The sequence below is a fragment of the Eublepharis macularius genome, chromosome 12 (assembly GCF_028583425.1).
Source record: "Eublepharis macularius isolate TG4126 chromosome 12, MPM_Emac_v1.0, whole genome shotgun sequence".
NCBI classification, from domain to species: Eukaryota; Metazoa; Chordata; class Lepidosauria; order Squamata; family Eublepharidae; genus Eublepharis; species Eublepharis macularius.
Window position 1 is genome coordinate 47,226,441 of NC_072801.1, and position 18,091 is coordinate 47,244,531.

Below are 18,091 nucleotides of genomic sequence, written 5' to 3' on the forward strand. Positions count from 1 at the left end.
AGACCATTGTGCTTCCAAGGTCTTTGAAAAGTTTCATGTCAAATACTGGGGTACTGCAGGGGGGGGGGCAATAAGACAAAGCCCAGGCTGCCCCCTCCCTATTCACACACACAAACATACACACACACACACACACTATCTTTCAAGGATGAAGCAAACAGTCCTTGACATGTTGGGAGAACCGCAGGTACTTGCACTGCAAGACTTGTAGTGGAGTTTTCCTCTGGCTGTAGCGTGGGCATAAACATGCAGAAAGCAGGGGGCTGAACATTCCTGACCCCCCCTCCCCAATGTACAGTAGTTATACACAAAAGTCAGGGTAGGGAAAGGAATCAGAACGAGAAGAAAGATGGCAGGGGCTCTTCTCATTTCATAATTCAAATAGCTGAAGATCTCAGTTCAGTCCATATGACTGCTATGATAGCATACATCATCATCATTATTATTAATTGGACTTCTATCCCACCCTCCCCACAAATGGGCTCAGGGTGGGTTACAGCAATAAAATATATAATTTACATTAGAATTTCCAATAAAACCACAGAATTTCCATAAAACACCACCCCCAGACAGCAACCTTACAACCCATCCCTGCCAGTAATACACAGAAGGGTCGGGAAAGGAAGGGGGAACAGGCCATTCAGTTCAAGCTGTAACTCATATAGAGGGGCAGATGGTCACATAGCCCCCCTTGACAATTTGGGTTGCCAACAAGCCTGAAGAAAAATGCCCTGTCCTTTTAATAGAGGCTTAACGGGATGTTATTTACCAGGTGATGTTATTTCCAGGCCATTCAGCAAAACTAGCTCAGGAGAACAGGAAGCCAAATATTACCTAAAACTTTCCCCCCAGAAACTGGTTTAAAATAAAACATCTCTATGCTTCTGGTATTGAACACAACTAACTGTGTATTCTGTGAACACTGCAAAGTAGGTTTAAAGGCTTCTTTTGATTTATGAAGACGACTGAGTCCACTTACATTTTCACATACAAAGCCCTTCATGGCTTTGGTCCCTCATATCTATGGGGCCACCTCTGTCCCTATGCTCCACCATGGCAGCTTTGGCCATCTGAACCTTCTGCAGGTATCACCCTGCAAATGGGCAAAATCAACAGCTACCCACACATGGGCATTCTCTGTAGTGGCCCCCACCTTGTGGAATGGCTTGCCTGAAGAGGCCAGGAAAGCTCTCACTCTCCTTGCTTTCTGCAAACTGCAAAACCAAATCATTCGGGAGGGCTTTCTTAAATAGGTAACAGGGCGCTATGCTGTAAGGAAATGGTTAAAAAATGTGTTGGTATAGGAATAGGGTCTGTAGAATATACTACTGTGTACCGTCTGTTGCTGAAAGTATACTCCTACTTGATAGTTCCCATTTGACAGCCAGTTTGGTGTAGTGGTTAAGAGCGCAGGACTGTAATCCGGAGAACTGGTTTTGATTCCTCACTCCTCCACTTGGAGCCAGCTGGGTGACCTTGGGTCAGTCACAGCTTCTAGCTCTCTCAGCCCCACCCACCTCACAGGGTGTTTTGTTGTGGGGATAATAATGACATACTTTGTAAACCGCCCTGAGTGGGTGTTAAGTCATCCTGAAGGTCGGTATATAAATTGAATGTTATTATTATTATTATGTTATTATTGTTTAATATGTCATATCAGTCTGTTTGTGTGACAGCATTGTTTTTTTTTAAGTACCGAACTGGATTTCTGCTTGCTTTGTATTGTTTTCAGCTCAGTATCAGATTTCTGCTTGTTCTGAAATTCCTGCTATCCTTACCTTATGGTATTTTTATTGATTTATTCTTTGAAATCTTCCTTGATTCTCATTGAGAAAAGCAGACTATAAATAATGCAAATTAGAAAAATAAAATAAATTGTCCTCCACAGAGGAAAGACGTGGGCCCAACGTGATTTGCTAACTGTTCAGTAAGGAAAGGATAAAAACTAAGGAACGTGGTGTACCATTTGTCATGTTAAATTTAGAATTTTGGAGAACAAAACCAAAGTCCAATGGCACCTTAAAGACTCACAACATTTATTCCAACATGAGCTTTTGTGAGATGTGAAAGAAGAAAATAGTTTTGTAGATTTTAATACGAAAAAGCACAGAATAAGGGGAGAGAAAGAGAAGACTCCGTAACAGAGGAAGGATTGGTGTGAATCCTGTCGTAAATCTTTCAGGTGTGATTCCCTGAATAAGGCGACTGGAAAGGATTTGGTTGTTACTTATTACGGATGGTGAGAAAGAGGTCCGAAGTTCCAGCCTCTCATGGGGTGCAAATAAACAAGATTTGGGTTCAAATTCTCATTCCACTTTAAGCTCACAGGGTGACCATGGGCTAGTCTTTCTCTCAGCTTCATCTACCTCACAGGGCAAATACTGTATGCTGCCCTTAGTTGCTCAGAGGAAGGGTGGGATAAAATTCACCAGACAGATAGATAAAGGAGGCACTTTTTCTTTATAGTGAGCTCAGCTGGATTTGAATCTGGTACTGTTCTGTTTAAGTCTCCCTTCATGGGTGAAGTGTTCTTTTCCAGCTCTGGTTCCTTGTCTGTAAAAGAGGCACAATGGAGACTATGGCTGCAATCCTAATGCAATGAAACTATGTGGGATTTACTTCCAAGTAAACCTGTGCAGGAATGGGCTCTATGAGTCACAAGACTAATGCAAACATTGAGGGAAACTTCTAAAAAGAGTTCTAAAACTCTTTTATCTGTTAATCAATTAACTAATTGTATTTTGGTCATTGTAACCTGCTTTCCTCGCCAATAGGGACCCAAAGCATCTTGCAGCATGATTGTCCCCACTTCCTTTTTATTCTCACAACAACCTTGTGAGGTAGGTTAGGCTGAGAGACACCTAGTCACCTAGAGAGCTTCCATGGCAGACTGGAGATTTGAACCTGGGTCTCCCAGATCCTAGTCAGACATTCTAACCGCTATACCCCATTGATAATATACGCAGCTGATCACAGGGGTGGGGGCTGTGCTTTTAACATTCTACTTCAGAGCTGTACACACCCTTTAGCTATATCCAGCTTCTCTTGATTGATCATTTCTCTCTTTGCCATGTTTTTCAGGTTCATCTGGGGCAGAGCTTGTGCCCTGCAGCTCATTGTCCTTTGGGTAGGAATCATCCACCCATCAGCCCCTCTTCCCTTCTCCTTACCCCTCTGGTCTTCAGCTCCATTCCATGGGGGTGAATGGCATGTATGAGAAGAGCAGAATGCTGAACATCCAGAATAGCGCATGGGGCAGTCGCCAGGAGTGGTACCAAGACAGCTTGGTGACAGGGCCACCCAACCCAGGTATGAAATGTAGACACAAACACACTGTCTCCCACAGACACGTACAGTCGTACAAATCTTCATGGAACTCAGAATGTGAGGCAGGCCTTCTTAGGGTCTAGCTACATGTTGTGTGAAAAATAAACATAAAAGAGCTCTGAGAATAAAAGTGGGCTTGGGAGGGGGGAATCTAAGGCACAAAAGCCACAGTATGTGCATGTGCATTTAACCCTTTCCCTGATTGCTGTTCTTCTAATTATTCACATTGCCTCTTCCCCCACTGGCTTTCCCCCTTATTGGGCTGCAAACACTCTGATTAGGGTTCTGTTATCCCTTTTAATGTGTCGCTAGCCCTTTACAGAGATCCAAAAAGTAGTCAAATGATGTGTGGGTTCCTTCATGCTGCTCTCCATTGCATGCCTCGACTGGGCTGAGGTGGTCCATCCACTCTGTCATAGCCTCCTATTTGGGGTTGCCTCCCCCAGGTTTTGACTCCCCCCACACTCCGAAACTCTGGATTTCCCAAAGGTTCCAGCTTATAGGAAGGCCCATTTTAACTTACAGAAACTGGTCAATTTTGCTGGTTCAGTTCCCATACTGCAGCGTTTTTTTCATGATCAGCTGTACCCAATTTGCAGGCATGAGCAGTCACTTTGGCTACTATGCAGTTTTTCCACAGCTTTCCTGGAAGCACTTATACCCTGACTTTTATTTAAAATCCCTTTTCCAATCTACTGTTTCCCCGTGCACACTCTTTATCCTGTCTTTTAGCGTTCCATGCTCTTCTGCCCCCCTCCCTCCTTCTGCCAGCCCACTTTATTACGATTGGCCACTGTTGTCTATCCAGCCACTCCTTCCCTCTCCTTTCCATTCCTCCCTGCTCCCCTCTTTCCTCTCTATTTTCCTTTCCACTTGTTTAAAAAAAAATAAGCCAGCAGGGAATTGATGCACTGATGGGTTGAGAAGGAGAAAACCAGGAAACAGATTGATCCAGGATTCCAGAGCTGCATCATTCATTGCATGTGCAAAAAAAAGGGGAAGGGAAGGGCTGGCACTGTGACGTTAATGATGATGGCATCGGTAACGAAAGTGCCAGCACTCATCAGTCCCAACACTTTTTGTCACGGTGCAGACTAAAAGAATAGCATAACACTGACGAAACATGAGAGGGGCAAAAGGTCCCAGACAAGCCAATTCCATGCCTTTCGGCTTGACTTCTGGGATAGTGAGGAGTTATGTCCCTGGTGCAGAAGGGGCTATAATATCTTTATTCATAAGCTTTGGCTTTCCCTAAGTGCCTAGAGGAGAATCACTTTTACCTAACTTCCTTGGAGTCTGAAGATGAGGGGTCAGCTTTCTTCTTCAGGAGGCCACACTTGCTGCTTGTGGAGTTCAGGGAGCTCCACAAAATCCTTGTTTATAAGACAAACTTATGTGTGGGATGAGGCAGTAAAATGGGATATTCCTATGTTCCTAGGCCCAACCCATAATGTGGCACATTCACACACAGGAGCTATTACATGTATGCCCAATAATCTACCCTCCTTCCATTTGTGTTTTGTTTTCACAGGGATAGTAAGTTAATTGATCATGCAGCATTTGGAGCAGCACTTACACATAACATCTAATGTGTAGAGGAGAGCCTGGATCATGTGCCCCACTTCACACAGGCTTGGATCCACCAGATCTTTTCTACAGACTCTTTCCACAAACTGTTCACCTCCCACTGCCATTGCAGCTCCAAATTCTCCCCAGAATGCAAGGTGGCATTTGGGGCTGCAGCAGGATGTAGGTTTGCCAACTCTGGGAAATTCCTGGAGATTTGGGGGATGGAGCTTGAGGATGGCAGGGTTTGAGAAGGGGAGGTTCCTCAGCTGGTAGGGTTGGCAGCCTCCAGGTGGGGGCTGGAGCTCTCCCAGAATCACAACTTTATTTATTTATTTAACTCCATTTTATACTGCTTCTTTTCAGTTAAGATCTTGAAGCAGTTCACAACAATTACAATGGTTAAAAAATACAAAAATATATTCAATAAGATCAAAATATAGCAGTCTAATACAATAATTAAAAACCACTATAGTCCCAACCCCGCCAGAGATCAGTTCCCCTGGAAACAATGGCTGCTTTATGGCATTATATCCTACTGAGGTCCCTCCCCTCTGCAAACCCCACCCTCTCCAGGCTCCACTCCCAAATCTTCAGGTATTTCCCAAGCATGAGTTGGTAACTCTATCAGTGGGGTATAATGTGATACAGTCCAGCCCCCAAAGCAGTAATTTCCCCCAAGGGAAGTGATCTCTGTAGTTGAAAGATCAGTTTTATCCAGGGTTTTTTTTCTGGGAAAAGAGGTGGCGGAACTCTCAAGAGGGAAATGAGGAAGAAACACATGGGATTCTTTGAAATAATATTGTTTTCAAGCACTATTGTCGAGTATTTTCAAGAGGTGCTGGAACTCCTTTCCACCACATTCCCCCTGAAAAAAAGCCCTGGTTTTATCTCTGGGAGATCTCCAGGCCCCACTTGGAGGTTGGCAAGCCTAGGGAAGGTGTGAAAGTCATGCTCCATGGATGAATACCCTTCCATTTGCAGAAATGCTCCGGCAGATCAAAGCCACTTCCCCCCATGGCACGTTTGACATGTGAACAAATGCATTTTTCAGATGGGAGCAGAACTAGACACAACCTCTATACATCGGTTTGGGGAGCCCCATGGCATACAAGAGACAGGAGGATCCAGCTTCGGAGTGCTACCACCTAGAGATCTTCCACCATCGCCCCAGCATTCAATTTTACACCATGAACAATGGAAGGAAATTTCTTTTAGCAAGCCAGAAAAAAATAGCCCCCTAATTTACAACGTGATCTTTATATGACCTTAGCTCAGTTGTAGAGCAATGCATTTGACTGTGTGCAGAACGTCCAACATTCATGCCCTTGCATCTCCGTTGGGGGGCTGGGTTAGGAAGGACCTCCTACTTAGACCCAACAGAACTATAGCCAGTCACAGCAGGGGTTAAATGGCTCAAAAGGTTTGACTCAGCATAAGGCGGCTTCGTATATTCATATGATTATTGCCTATGTACAGTCTCTCAGTTAATATTAAAAAGCAAACAAGACTATTGAGCTTGTATATATGTGTGGCTACAACATCACAGATGCTTCCTCCTCTATGGGGTGGGGGGGTGGGGGGAGGCAGCTATGATGTGTAGCCCTAGGGTTGCCAACCTCTAGGTGGAGGCTGAAGATCTTCCAGAATTACAACTGATCTCCAGGCCACAGCGATCAGTTCCCCTGGAGAAAATGGCAACTTTGGAGGGTACAGCCTATGGCATGATACCCTGGTGAGGCCCTTCCACTCCCCAAACCCCCACCTTCTGCAGGCTCCACCCCCCCAATCTCCAGAAATTTCCCAACTTGGAGTTGGTGACCCTACATGGCCCTTTGGTGTCCTTCTAGGACTGAATCTGTTTTTTAAAAAATGCTTTCAGCTAACTAATACTTTTAAAAGGATGATAATAGGATTTAATATATTTTAAGCACATTTAATGGCAGCCTTCAAATTATTACTCGATAAATGGTAGTTCATTGAATTCAATAAGGAAAAAAAGTGGGGTAGTTATCCCGTAGGTAGATCTTATTTTTTCATGGGATAGACAAATATTCCCATCCTGCGACTGTATGGGAACGAGGATAGGTAGATGTCATTATTCCTACCCACTCACATGCTGTTTGCTGCTGTTGCTATGGCAAGGTCACGTTTTCATGCTAGTCAGTGGAATATATTTCGCTGTGTTAAGCTGCAAATGATAAATAAATAAACTGTAATAGTGCTGGTGCCATAACATCTAGCCTGTTGCCCTTACTAAGCCTCCCAGAAAAGAGGCCACTTTCTGGCTTTTTGTCTGTTATTTTGAAAACATGTCCAATTATTTCAAACAGCTGAATAATTTAAAAACTATAATATTATTTTAACAGTAAAAATGCATAACATTTGAGAATCCATTTTGTGTTCCCACCCAAATAGGTTTGTGTCCTTGTTGACTGATCTGGTTCTGCTACAGACCAGACCTCCATTCCTCTGCTGGGATTCTGGGTTCTGATGTTGGGCATTCATCCAGGAAGCTGGGCCTGGCTGGTGCGGCAACCCAGGAATCATGCTTGCTGTTTCTCTATTTCTCTCTCTATCTGCGCTGTTTTTAGATACTGTGCAGGGCCTCCCCTCCCCACACTTCCCTTCTCTTTTCTCATCAACTTCTTCCCCACCCCATTTCCCCTCTGGGCTTATGCAAGTGTGTTTCCTCCCTCTGCATTCTGCAAAGATCTCTCAGCAAAACAGAGCTGATGGGGATGTGGGGAGAGAGAGAGCAGGGCTGGGGGTTGGGCAAGCAAGCTGGCTTTTGTAGGGGGGAACGTGACAACACTACTGTCTGGGCTGAGGCCAAGCAGAGACACTCTTCACCAAGGGGGCCTTTTGGATCTCATTGCTTCAGGGGCTGCAAAGGATTTGGGGAGGTGGGGGGAGGGAGCTGGCAGTGTCGCCTCGCATTAGGGCACTGCAGCTGACGCCGTGGCTTTGCGTCGCCTGCGGAGAGATCCGAGTGCCTGGCTTTGTAGAAGCAAAGAAAGGTCACTGTTCAGACCACAGCTCCCCTGGGATAAAAGGTTAAACCCTCTTGGGCTCCCCAAATCCCCTGTTATCACCCACTTCGTTGCTCTCCTACAAAATCCTAGTCCCTAGTCCTAAGGTAGCCAGCATTCCTCCTTCAGTTTTGTGCCAACCACTCGGATTCCCTCCCATCTCAGAAAACCTCTACTAACACTTGAAGAACTCCCAGAGATTTCAGATGTCTTTTCGGACTCTTAAGACTAATCAGCTCAACATCACCCTCATTCAGAGAACCCAGGTGTCCTGGCTCCCAGTTTGTGTTCTGTCCCTGTTTCTTGACCCGCATAGGCCTCAGTATCATGGCAGGCCCTCCTGTGCCCCACCAACTGCGTCAGGCAGCAAGAGTCTAAACATTGGGTGTGCAGTGATGGATTAACAATTTTTTAACACTTTCTAATTAATCATTCATTAACTCTTTATATAAACTATTAATAAATGGCTGTCACTGTGAACAAACTCCATACAATCAGCCAGGAGGAAGAGAAGGCCTGAGAGAATTGGAGGGGGTGGTGTGGAAAAGGAGTATCTGTGGTCTGTGAGGAATGGGCTGAGGGCAGAACTACACATGATGCTGGAGCTCCGTTACTGGGATGCCAGATGTGTAATTTGATCCTAGAATGCAGTTGGGGAGCCCTTCCTCTGAATCTTATTGGGGGAGAGGGGGGGGGGACAGGTCCCAGACAGCAGGTCTAGGGTCAGTAGTATAAATTTGGGGTCAGCAGCGTAAGCAGAGCTTTAAGGATTTGCCACCAGCTCATACTTCCATACCCACCAAAAGTTTCCCTTTACTGCTTTTGTAATTTTGCATTAAATTCTGTGTTTGGAATGAGAGATGCAGATTGGATTTGTGACTGAAGTTTCGAGTCCAGTAGCAGACATCTGACAAAGGGAGTTTTTACTTTTGAAAGCTTAGACCCTGGAAATCTTGTAGGTTGTTAAGGTGCTGTTGGACTCAAATCTTGCTTTTCTGCTGCAGACCAACTTGGCCACTCACCTGAAACTTTTTGAAGTTTAATTTCTGTCTCTTTATTTTCAACCTACTGTTGCTAGCCATTTATTTATTTACTTACTTCATTTATACCCTACCTTTCTCCCCAAAGTGGACCTAAGGTCGCTTACATTGTTATTTTTTCCTCCATTTTATCCTCACAACTTGTGAGATAGGTTAAGCTGAGTGTGTGTGACTGGCCCAAGGTCACCCAGTGAGCTTTCGTGGCAGAGTAGGGATTAGAACCTGGTTCTCCCAGCTACTAGTCCAACCCTCTGACCGCTAAGCTACACATCCAGAGGATGTGATGCATCTGACAAAGAGAACTGTGGTTCCCGAAAGCTTCTGCTACAGTTAAGTTGGTTATTTATTTATTTCAAATTTCTATTCCACCCTCCCCACGAGCGGGCTCAGGGCAGATAACATATTAAAATACAATAAAAAATTCATCTACATTAAAACAGCAGTGTATTAATACACATTTAAAACAGGATGGTGGACAGCCTTAAAGGGTTAGTCTTAAAGATGCTACTGGACTCTTTACTATTAAGCTACACAGGCTCTCTTTTAGGTGAAGAGGAACAAACATGTGGGTATTCCATGTTGCTCCTCCCACCAATGCCCTGTCGGGCAGGCTTGCAGTCACCTGTCCCTCCCCTGGGGGCAAGGCAAGCAGCCTTCTCCTGGCTAATGAGCAGAGAGGGCAGTTGTTTGAGTTTCAAAATCACTGGCTTTCTACTTTTAGGAATAGGAGGAGCCACCACCTAATGGTTAACGAAATCCATATATTAATGAAATTTAGGTGAGGTAGACATGGAGAAATGTGTGGGATAGACAGGACAAAGCAAGGGGAGACGGATGGAAGGGAATCTGGAAAAGGCTGAGAATGAGGTATTCAGCAGGGAAGGATTCAGTGGCCATTGACTGGAGAGTTCCTGTGGTCCAAGCACTGGAACATTGCCTGTGGTCTCGGGGAGCTGGATTCATGTCTGTATTCACTGTTGCTTAATCTCAGTTTCCACATTTCTAAAATGGACACAGTGGCCAGTGTCTGAGGAGTGTTATGGGGAGAGTAAGGTAGTCACTGCAAATATCTGGCACACTGAAAATCATGCAGAATGTATAAACATAATTGTATCTTTGTCCCACCTAGCTCAGTATTGTTTACTGGGGCTGGCAGCAGTCAGAGAAAGGTCAGATGTTTCTTGACAGCCCGGGAATTGAATCTAGGATTTCCATCTATGTTTTGCTGCTGAGCTACAACCATGCCCCTGAGGCCTGATATGCCCAGTGAGGGAATCAAACCTGTAACCTTGGAATTATTAGCTCTGATTAATGGAACTAGCAGGTCAAACAGGATGGAAAATAGATGATGACAAAGGTTGCAGAGGGTTCTTCTTTGTATCACATCCTTGTTTCCCATCCCAACCCCAGACAGCTGCCAGCAACTGGACAGTGGGCTGGACCCTGAGCACCCGCAAGGTGCAAGCAGCCAAGACCTAGATGAGTCCCAAATCCGGTTGCAACTGAAGCGCAAATTGCAAAGGAACCGGACATCTTTTACCCAGGAGCAGATAGAAGCACTGGAGAAAGGTGAGAAAAGGATGAAGGCATCAATGGTGACATGGTGGGATGCTGGGATGGGGTTGTCAGCAGGGTTGATTTTCCTCTGTCAAGTATGGAAGGAAACTAGGAAGACTCAGTATAAAAAATGAGTGTCAGTGTTCTCATAGTTATGCACAGTATGTTAGTTTGTGCGCGTGCATTAATATGCTGTTGGGATGAGTTGAAGCATGTGGTGCATTAACACAGATACATGCTACACCAACGAAAAAGGAGAGCCGAGGTGGCTAGTGCCCCTTTCTGTTGTACCATCTCAGCATGCCGGCATGTGCTGCTTGCTTTGTGGTTACACAGCTAATCCAGCACTTCCGCAGCCTTGGAGCTCAAGCCTGCTTGCCTTCATCCTGAGTGGCTTTCCCATGAGACACTGCAAAGCTTCTGAGGCTGGCTGGCAGACAATTATGTTCCATTCCCCTGGACACTCAGTCATGCATGTGTGCAAATGTGAATTAGAGAGGAGGCCAAGAAAGGGGTTGGATTTGTTGGTATGTTTGTATGCTGCTGATATAAAACTTCATGACTGGTTCCAAGCCCTCTCAGAGGTCTAGAGAGGCCCCCAAAATCTGAGCCCCCTTTTGAGCTTGTGGCCCTCCTGCCCGGCCTAAGATCCACTTTCTGTGTATGGTCTCACAGACTTGGTTTACATAAGCAACAGAAAGTAGGGTTGCCAGCCATAGATAGCAACCCACCATGAGAATTCAGGGGGTGGGGACAGGTGTGCCGACATCACAATGTCACTTTGGGCAAAAAAGGAAGTGATGGCATGACATTAGGGGGAGAGGTGATACAATAGTATTCGCCCCCAACTCTATTCTTAAATTACAGCGTTTGGGGTGAGTTCTAGAGAGTCATCTCAACATCATGACATTGCTTCCGTTTTTTTTTTGCAGGAAGTGACATAATGTGCGAGTACAACTTTACTGTGACTCCCATTTGTCCCTACCACCAGCCTTTGGAAACACTGGTGGAAAATGGGGACCTGGCCCCTGTAGCAGAAAGAGATGTTGTAATCCTGAGATGGTAGAGTGGACTGTACCTCGTGAGGCTGCAGGGATGCCACTTTTGAATTTTTCCTCATATGCTAAAAAAATCTTACCCACAATTTAAAAATTAGCACATCAGATCAACAAGTTGTAGTCCAGCCACCTTTCTTGAGTGAGAATTTAAGTCTGAAGTGGTACAGTCCCTTCTGCCTTCTTGGAACATTACTGCCTATCTCCCCTCACTCTATAAAATGCAGCTATCTCCAAATGTGATTCCCCCTACCCCCTTGTAGAATTCATACATTGACTCCTGTGGTCTGTTCTCCTCCTGTTACACACACTGCCTTGTTATCTCGTACCATCTATAGAAGCAGATGAAACTTCAACCTGTTTTTTAAAAAAGGTGGGGCAAAGATTTCCACTCTTTGATGCAATCTTAAGGATGCAGATTTCCTGTCCAACAGAAATTGCATCTAAGAGCAAATGTCCCCAGGTGCCCCCTTTGGAAAGATGGCAAGTGGATGGTGGGAGAAGCGACATTTGCAGGAATTCTCCTTTTGATGTAGCTTTTCTGGGACAGTCATTATATTCAGTAGGAGGAACAGAGATATTCTGAGTAATAAAAGACATGGGCCATTTCCAGATGGCTTACCTGAAGCCGCTCCATGTCGCAATGTTGTGGATCGTGTCGGGAAAAATGCGAAATATCGCGTTTTCTCACGTGAGTTTTGCATGACGTCGCGCAAAACTCGCGCAAGAAAACGCGGTATTTCGCATTTTCCCCAGCACGATCCACAACATTGCGGCATGGAGCGGCTTCAGGTAAGCCATCTAGAAACAGCCATGGTGATGGATCCAGCAGCAGCTTTTTCACTCAGTTTTGCCCGATTCCCTTCGATACTGAAGCTCCCATCCCACATGGATTTTGCCCTAGCAAATCCCTAGCATAGCTTTTTGGGGTGTGTATGTGATCAAAGGGGACCGCCCCATTCTCCCTTTTCACCAGAAGAAAAGCTGGTTGGATTCAACCCATCTTTGCATTACACCTTCCTTTCCCTCTGTTGGACATTAATGCAGCACGGGCAGTGCGTCCTCTGGATTCTTCACTGTCTTTCACTGGACTTGGAGAGCCAGTAAGATGGATTTCCTTACTCTGAGAGCCAAGCTACAAGTGACAAATTACACTTGCCTGGCAAGTGAACAGACTCACGTGTATTCCTCCCTGTTCACTTGCCATTCACTTGCGCTCCACTTGATCAAGTGGAGAGCAAGTGAATGGCAAGTGAACAGGAAGGAATACACGTGAGTCTGTTCACTTGCCAGGGAAGTGTAATTCGTCACTTGTAGCTTGGCTCTGAGTATCTTCTTTTATTAGGATGGTACTGAGAGAGTTTAGCTAATGCTTAGGTCTAATTTCTTTTTAAAAGAAACAGAAATTGGTTCCTTTTACAAAGGAAAATCTCTTCGTACATATTTGGAGGCACTCTATGGACAATGCTTGATCATCCTACGCCAGCACGACCTACAGAAAAGAGTGACTTCCATCATTCCCTGATAATTCCAACGGGGTAACCAGGGCCGATTCCAGACGGCCCTCCCCATCGCGAAACGTTGCGTGTCGTCGCGCAGAAAACGCGAGTTTCGCGTGTTTTCTGCGCGACGACGCGCGGCGTTTCGCGATGGGGAGGGCCGTCTGGAATCTGCCCAGTTTAGCCTGTTAGCTGGCAAAAGGTGTGTATGGCCATCTAGTGGATTTTAACAGCATTGCAGCTTTGACGCATTCCCCCCCCCCCTATAACTATGCTTTTTGCACAAGCACAACTCTGCCAAATTTCAGCCCCATTTTCTGTCAGAGGCATGGCACCTATAGTGTTCAGTAAAGAGTTGTATTGTTTCCATATGACATGTATCCTGCAAGCCAGGTGGAAAAAGTTAGAGTATCTGAACAAATTTGTTAGATACACCTAGGGGAGAGGGTAAAATCAGTGATAAAGAACACAAGGCCTGCAAGTTCTGTAGAATCCCAAACATCAGCATAAGGTTTACTTTATTTATTTAGTTTACTTCATGTATATCCTGCATTTCTCCCCAATGGGGACCCAAAGCAGATTGTATTGTTCTCCTCTCCTCCACTTAACCTCAAAACAACCCTGTGAGGTAGGTTAGGCTGAATGAGTATGACTGGCCACAGATCATCCAACGAGCTTCCATGGCTGAGCGGGGGTTTAAACCTGGGTCGCTCTGTTCCTAGTCCGATATTCTAACCACTACACCATACTGGCTCTCCAAGTCCAGTGAAAGGCAGTGAAGAATCCAGGGGACGCACATTTTGTTATATTCTTGTTGGCGTTATATGGAACATGAGGATTAATAAAAGCGATACAGGAAATACAGCACCCCAAAGATAGCTGCTGGGTTGTCTCCAGGTATTTGTCAGGTTGTGGGAGACTGAAATGGATGCCTTTCAGGCAAAGGATATGAACAGGGGGGGATTTGTTTCCTGATCTTCTCCCACCTCAAATGTTTTACAGAGTTTGAACGCACTCATTACCCCGATGTCTTTGCCCGTGAACGTCTGGCAGCAAAAATCGATCTCCCTGAGGCCCGAATCCAGGTAATGGAAGGAGGACTGCATGATTGGGGTAGGGGCAGAGGGAATTTGTAAAACTTCTCTTTCCTCCTTCTCTCCCTCGGCAATTGGTTTCTTTCCATTTTTCCTCCAGGTCTGGTTCTCCAACCGCCGTGCCAAGTGGCGTCGGGAGGAGAAACTGCGGAACCAGAGGCGCCAAGCAGGGGGCAGTGGGGGGCACCTGACCATAAACAGCAGTTTTGGCACTGGGGGCAGCAATGTCTACCAGTCCCTCCCTCAGCCTACTGGATCAGGTAGGGCCCATGGACGTAGCTCAGTCAGTTCCCATCGACCACCCCATATCTATTTCAAAGGTTATATTCAGCAGGGCATTGTATCCAGTGCTGGAATAAGACATTCTGGGACCCTAAACTATGTTAAGTTCAAGAAGTCGCATAGCACTATACAAAAAATGGTAATGTAGTCACTTTTCTGTATTTAGAGACCCCTCATGATTTGAGACCATGGCCGTTTCCACACTACTCACTTTCATCCGGAACGCTGCGGAACGTCGCAAAAAACCCACGGAAGATAGCGTTTTCTCGCGCAAGTTTTGCGCGGTCGCAATGTTCCACAGCGTTCTGGATGAAGGTGAGCAGTGTGGAAAGGGCCCCTGTGTTGTAGCTTACTTAGCTTGTTCTGACTGTATTCCCCAGAAGGGTCCTCGCCTGTTGGGAGATCAGCAGCTTTTCTCCCTCTCCCTGGGACCTCAGCAGGTTTCTACCCTATGCCCCATGTCCCTTCTCTTCATTCTTTCCAGGCACTATGTTGAGCCGTACAGAAAGTGCTCTCACCAACAACTATGGTGCACTTCCTCCCTTACCTACCTTCTCCATGGCCAACAGCCTCCCTATTCAGGTGAGTTCTAAAAGGATGAGCAAAGGTTAAAACAGGCTTGGGGGGGGGGGAGGACTGCTGTTCTGCTTTTGTTAACCTCCCTGTCCTTTCTGTGTCACATTTCATTCTGCCCTCAACAGCAGGCAGTGCCCCCTGTGGCTAGCCAGACCTCGTCTTATTCCTGCATGCTGCCTGGAAGTTCGTCGGTGCGAAGCTATGATTCTTACACGCCTTCCCAGATCCCCTCTCATAACCTGGGATCCAACAACGGGGCCTCGACCGGTAATGAAAGAGTGGAGGCTACTATAAAATGGGAAGTGGCTCGAATGGGGGTGAGGGGGTGAGCTGTGAGCACCAACTGGGATGGGCAGCTTGGGACGGGAAGAATCCTACTCCTGTGAAGTGGAGAAAAGCTAGAATAGGCTCTTTGCTTTGGGAAAGAGGTATTTTGGGGGGAAAGGAAGTGGGCACCAGGAAAAACAGCACGGGCACCATGGCTCCCATGGATACCACGCTGAGGAGCTCTGCCATAGAATCCGTCCTCTAAAGCAGCCGTATCTCCAGGGAAATTGATCTCTGTAGTCTGGAAATCAGTTTTAATTCTGGGAGAACTCCAAGCCACATCTTGAGACTGGTAACTAGTATCTCTACTGTGGAAGTCTAGGAACACAGAGGGAGCCCAAAGTCTAGGAACACAGAGGGTGTGTGTGCGTGTGTGTGTGTGAGTGAGTGAGTGAGAAAAAGAACGTTCTCTTCAGCAATAAATTGCCCAGACTAAGAACATTCAGTGAGTCAGTAAGTCTTTATGTCCTTCATTGGCACTTGACTGGCCCTCCACCAAGCCAAAAGGATTATGGGTTCTAATAGAACGGCTTGTAATTCCTTCCTCCAGCCTGTAGGCTTGGCAGTGCAGGAGCCAGTGCTAGATTCGAAGCACCTGGAACCCCTCCAATGCTTGACAGGGCTTTTAGGAATAATGGTATAATTCACAATATTTTCAAGGTCTTGAGAACCGCCATGGGGCCTTGCACCCACCACAGCCTCTGCTCTGCTACCAGTTCCATTGTTGGTTCGCCTTGACAGCATTCAGGATATTTTTGTTGGGGCGAACTTAGAGCAGCGCTGACGTGCAAAGAACCTTGAAATTTATTGGTAACACCCTCCTCTCTTGACACAAACACCACTTCTGGAACTGGCTTAAATTATTTAAACTATATTGAACAGATTTTACTGCTCTTGTCTTGCTTTTTTATAATATAGATTTGCTACCTTTAGAAGCCTGTGTTCTGTTTTTTGTTATTTTTATGGGCCCAGAGTCTGATTTGAAGGCTTATGGTCTAGCATCTTTACCTAAGCTAAGTAGGTCTAGATCTAGGGTTGCCAACTCCAGGCTGGGAAATTCCTGGAGATTTGGGGGAGGGCTGAAGAGGGCAGAGGGAACTAAGGCAGGATATAGGGTTGGATCCAACCAGCTTTTCCACTCAATCTCACCCAGTTTGTCTCAATATGCCAGCCCTGTGCCCCTGTCCCACATGGTTTTTGTCCATGCAGGCTTCATGACCACCCAGTGGTTTTGGATGGTCAAAGAGGACCCCTCTCTCAATTTTTCACCAACAAAAAACCATAATGCACAATAACATATCACTTTGGGATTCCTGACATCTCCGTTTCTCTCTTTCTAGGGTTAATCTCTCCAGGGGTGTCAGTTCCTGTACAAGTCCCAGGTGGGGACCCCGATCTTTCCCAGTATTGGCCAAGGCTGCAGTGAAGGACAACATGAAGGCAGAAAGCGGAAGGCAGAAGGAAAGCAGGAAAGGGAGTGAAGAAGGAGCTTTTTCTCCACAGGGGAAAAATTACAATGGTCATAATATCTGGGGATAGGGTACAGTAGAGGGAATAGCCTTCCTCAGCTTCATGTAACTATGTTAAAGCAGCCACATCATTGTGGGGGCCGAGCCTCCCTCTTCCTTCAATGTGCGTGCTCAAGCGCCATGGGGGGATGGGGGAAAGTTCCTCGCTTGTTTATCCCTTTCCCATTTCCCATCCTGTCCTATGACTTTCTTCTTCCCTTCCTTGCCAACCTTTCCTTTCCTATCCTTTAAAGAAGGCGGCAAGGACTGGAAAAAGCTGCCACATATGATGGGAAGAGAAAGAAAGCCAACTTCTTTAGGGAGCTAGCACAAAGGAATTGTGGGAGGACAAAAAAAAAGAAGAACATCTCCCCTCCCTTGGGGAACTAAATACAAATGACAATGGGAGCTTAAAACAACAACAAAAATGGAAAGCTGAAAGCTAGCCTAAAGCACATATTGGGAAGGAAAAAACCCAGCAAATACATTAGAATTCTTTGGAAAGGTTGTCAGAAAGAGGGGGGAGGGGAATATCAGCAAAAGATTCTGTGAACGAACCTGACGCACTAGTCCCCTTTCATGCAGTAGGAAAGGTGTAAGAAAAAAGATATCACCATGGCCCCTGGTGCAAAGGATTGTGGGAAGAAAGCACTAACCTTTCCCATCTTTCACCCTTCTAGAGCATCATGGGATAGATAGTGTTTGAACATGGCTTCTTGTGCCCACCTGCAGTTTGGGGAGGGTGCTAGTGTCACTTCCTGGGTATGTGATGTTTGGTGGGAGTTCTCCCTGCAAGTTTGCCCTTTAACCAATCCACCTTGGCCACTCTCACTCACTTTAACCCACCTCTTTACTTCCCTGCATGAAATTCACTTAGCTGGGCTTCACTTGGATCCCAGAGGGCTAGTGACCTCTGATCTACACAATGGCCCCTCAGCACACGCACACATGCGTGTGTACACACACACACACCACTTGTTGTTTCAAACTGTGTTTTCATGTGTGTTAATAAAGGACCTGTGTAAATAATAAGAGTACCTCTTCATCTTGAGTGTGTTATGCAAGTAGAACATAAAAAGAGCCCTGCTGAATTAGACCAGTCATCCATCTAGTCCAACATCCTGCTTGTCACAGTAGTCAACTGGCTGTCCTGAGGGCTAAGAAACAGGGCATAAAGGTTAAGGTCTACCCCTGAAATTGCCTCCTAGCACTGGTATTCAGAGGTTTA

General features: G+C 45.9%; 1 protein-coding gene across 1 annotated transcript; it reads left to right on the plus strand.

Moving 5' to 3' along the window:
- The first annotated feature begins 3,194 nt into the window (after nt 1–3,194).
- On the plus strand, nt 3,195–16,781 carry LOC129340077 (paired box protein Pax-6-like). Its single transcript, XM_054994643.1, has 7 exons — nt 3,195–3,309; nt 10,376–10,534; nt 14,079–14,161; nt 14,271–14,421; nt 14,910–15,034; nt 15,157–15,295; nt 16,696–16,781. Exons 1-7 carry the CDS (start codon nt 3,195–3,197, stop codon nt 16,779–16,781), a joined length of 858 nt encoding a protein of 285 aa, XP_054850618.1.
- The last annotated feature ends 1,310 nt before the right edge of the window (nt 16,782–18,091 follow it).

Bases quoted from the DNA above. Each gene is read 5' to 3' on its own strand.
- LOC129340077 (XM_054994643.1), top strand. From the start codon at position 3,195: ATGGGGGTGAATGGCATGTATGAGAAGAGCAGAATGCTGAACATCCAG. The intron at 3,310-10,375 runs GTATGAAATGTA...TCCCAACCCCAG, and splicing joins GACAGGGCCACCCAACCCAG to ACAGCTGCCAGCAACTGGAC. The intron at 15,296-16,695 runs GTAATGAAAGAG...CTCTCTTTCTAG, and splicing joins CAACAACGGGGCCTCGACCG to GGTTAATCTCTCCAGGGGTG.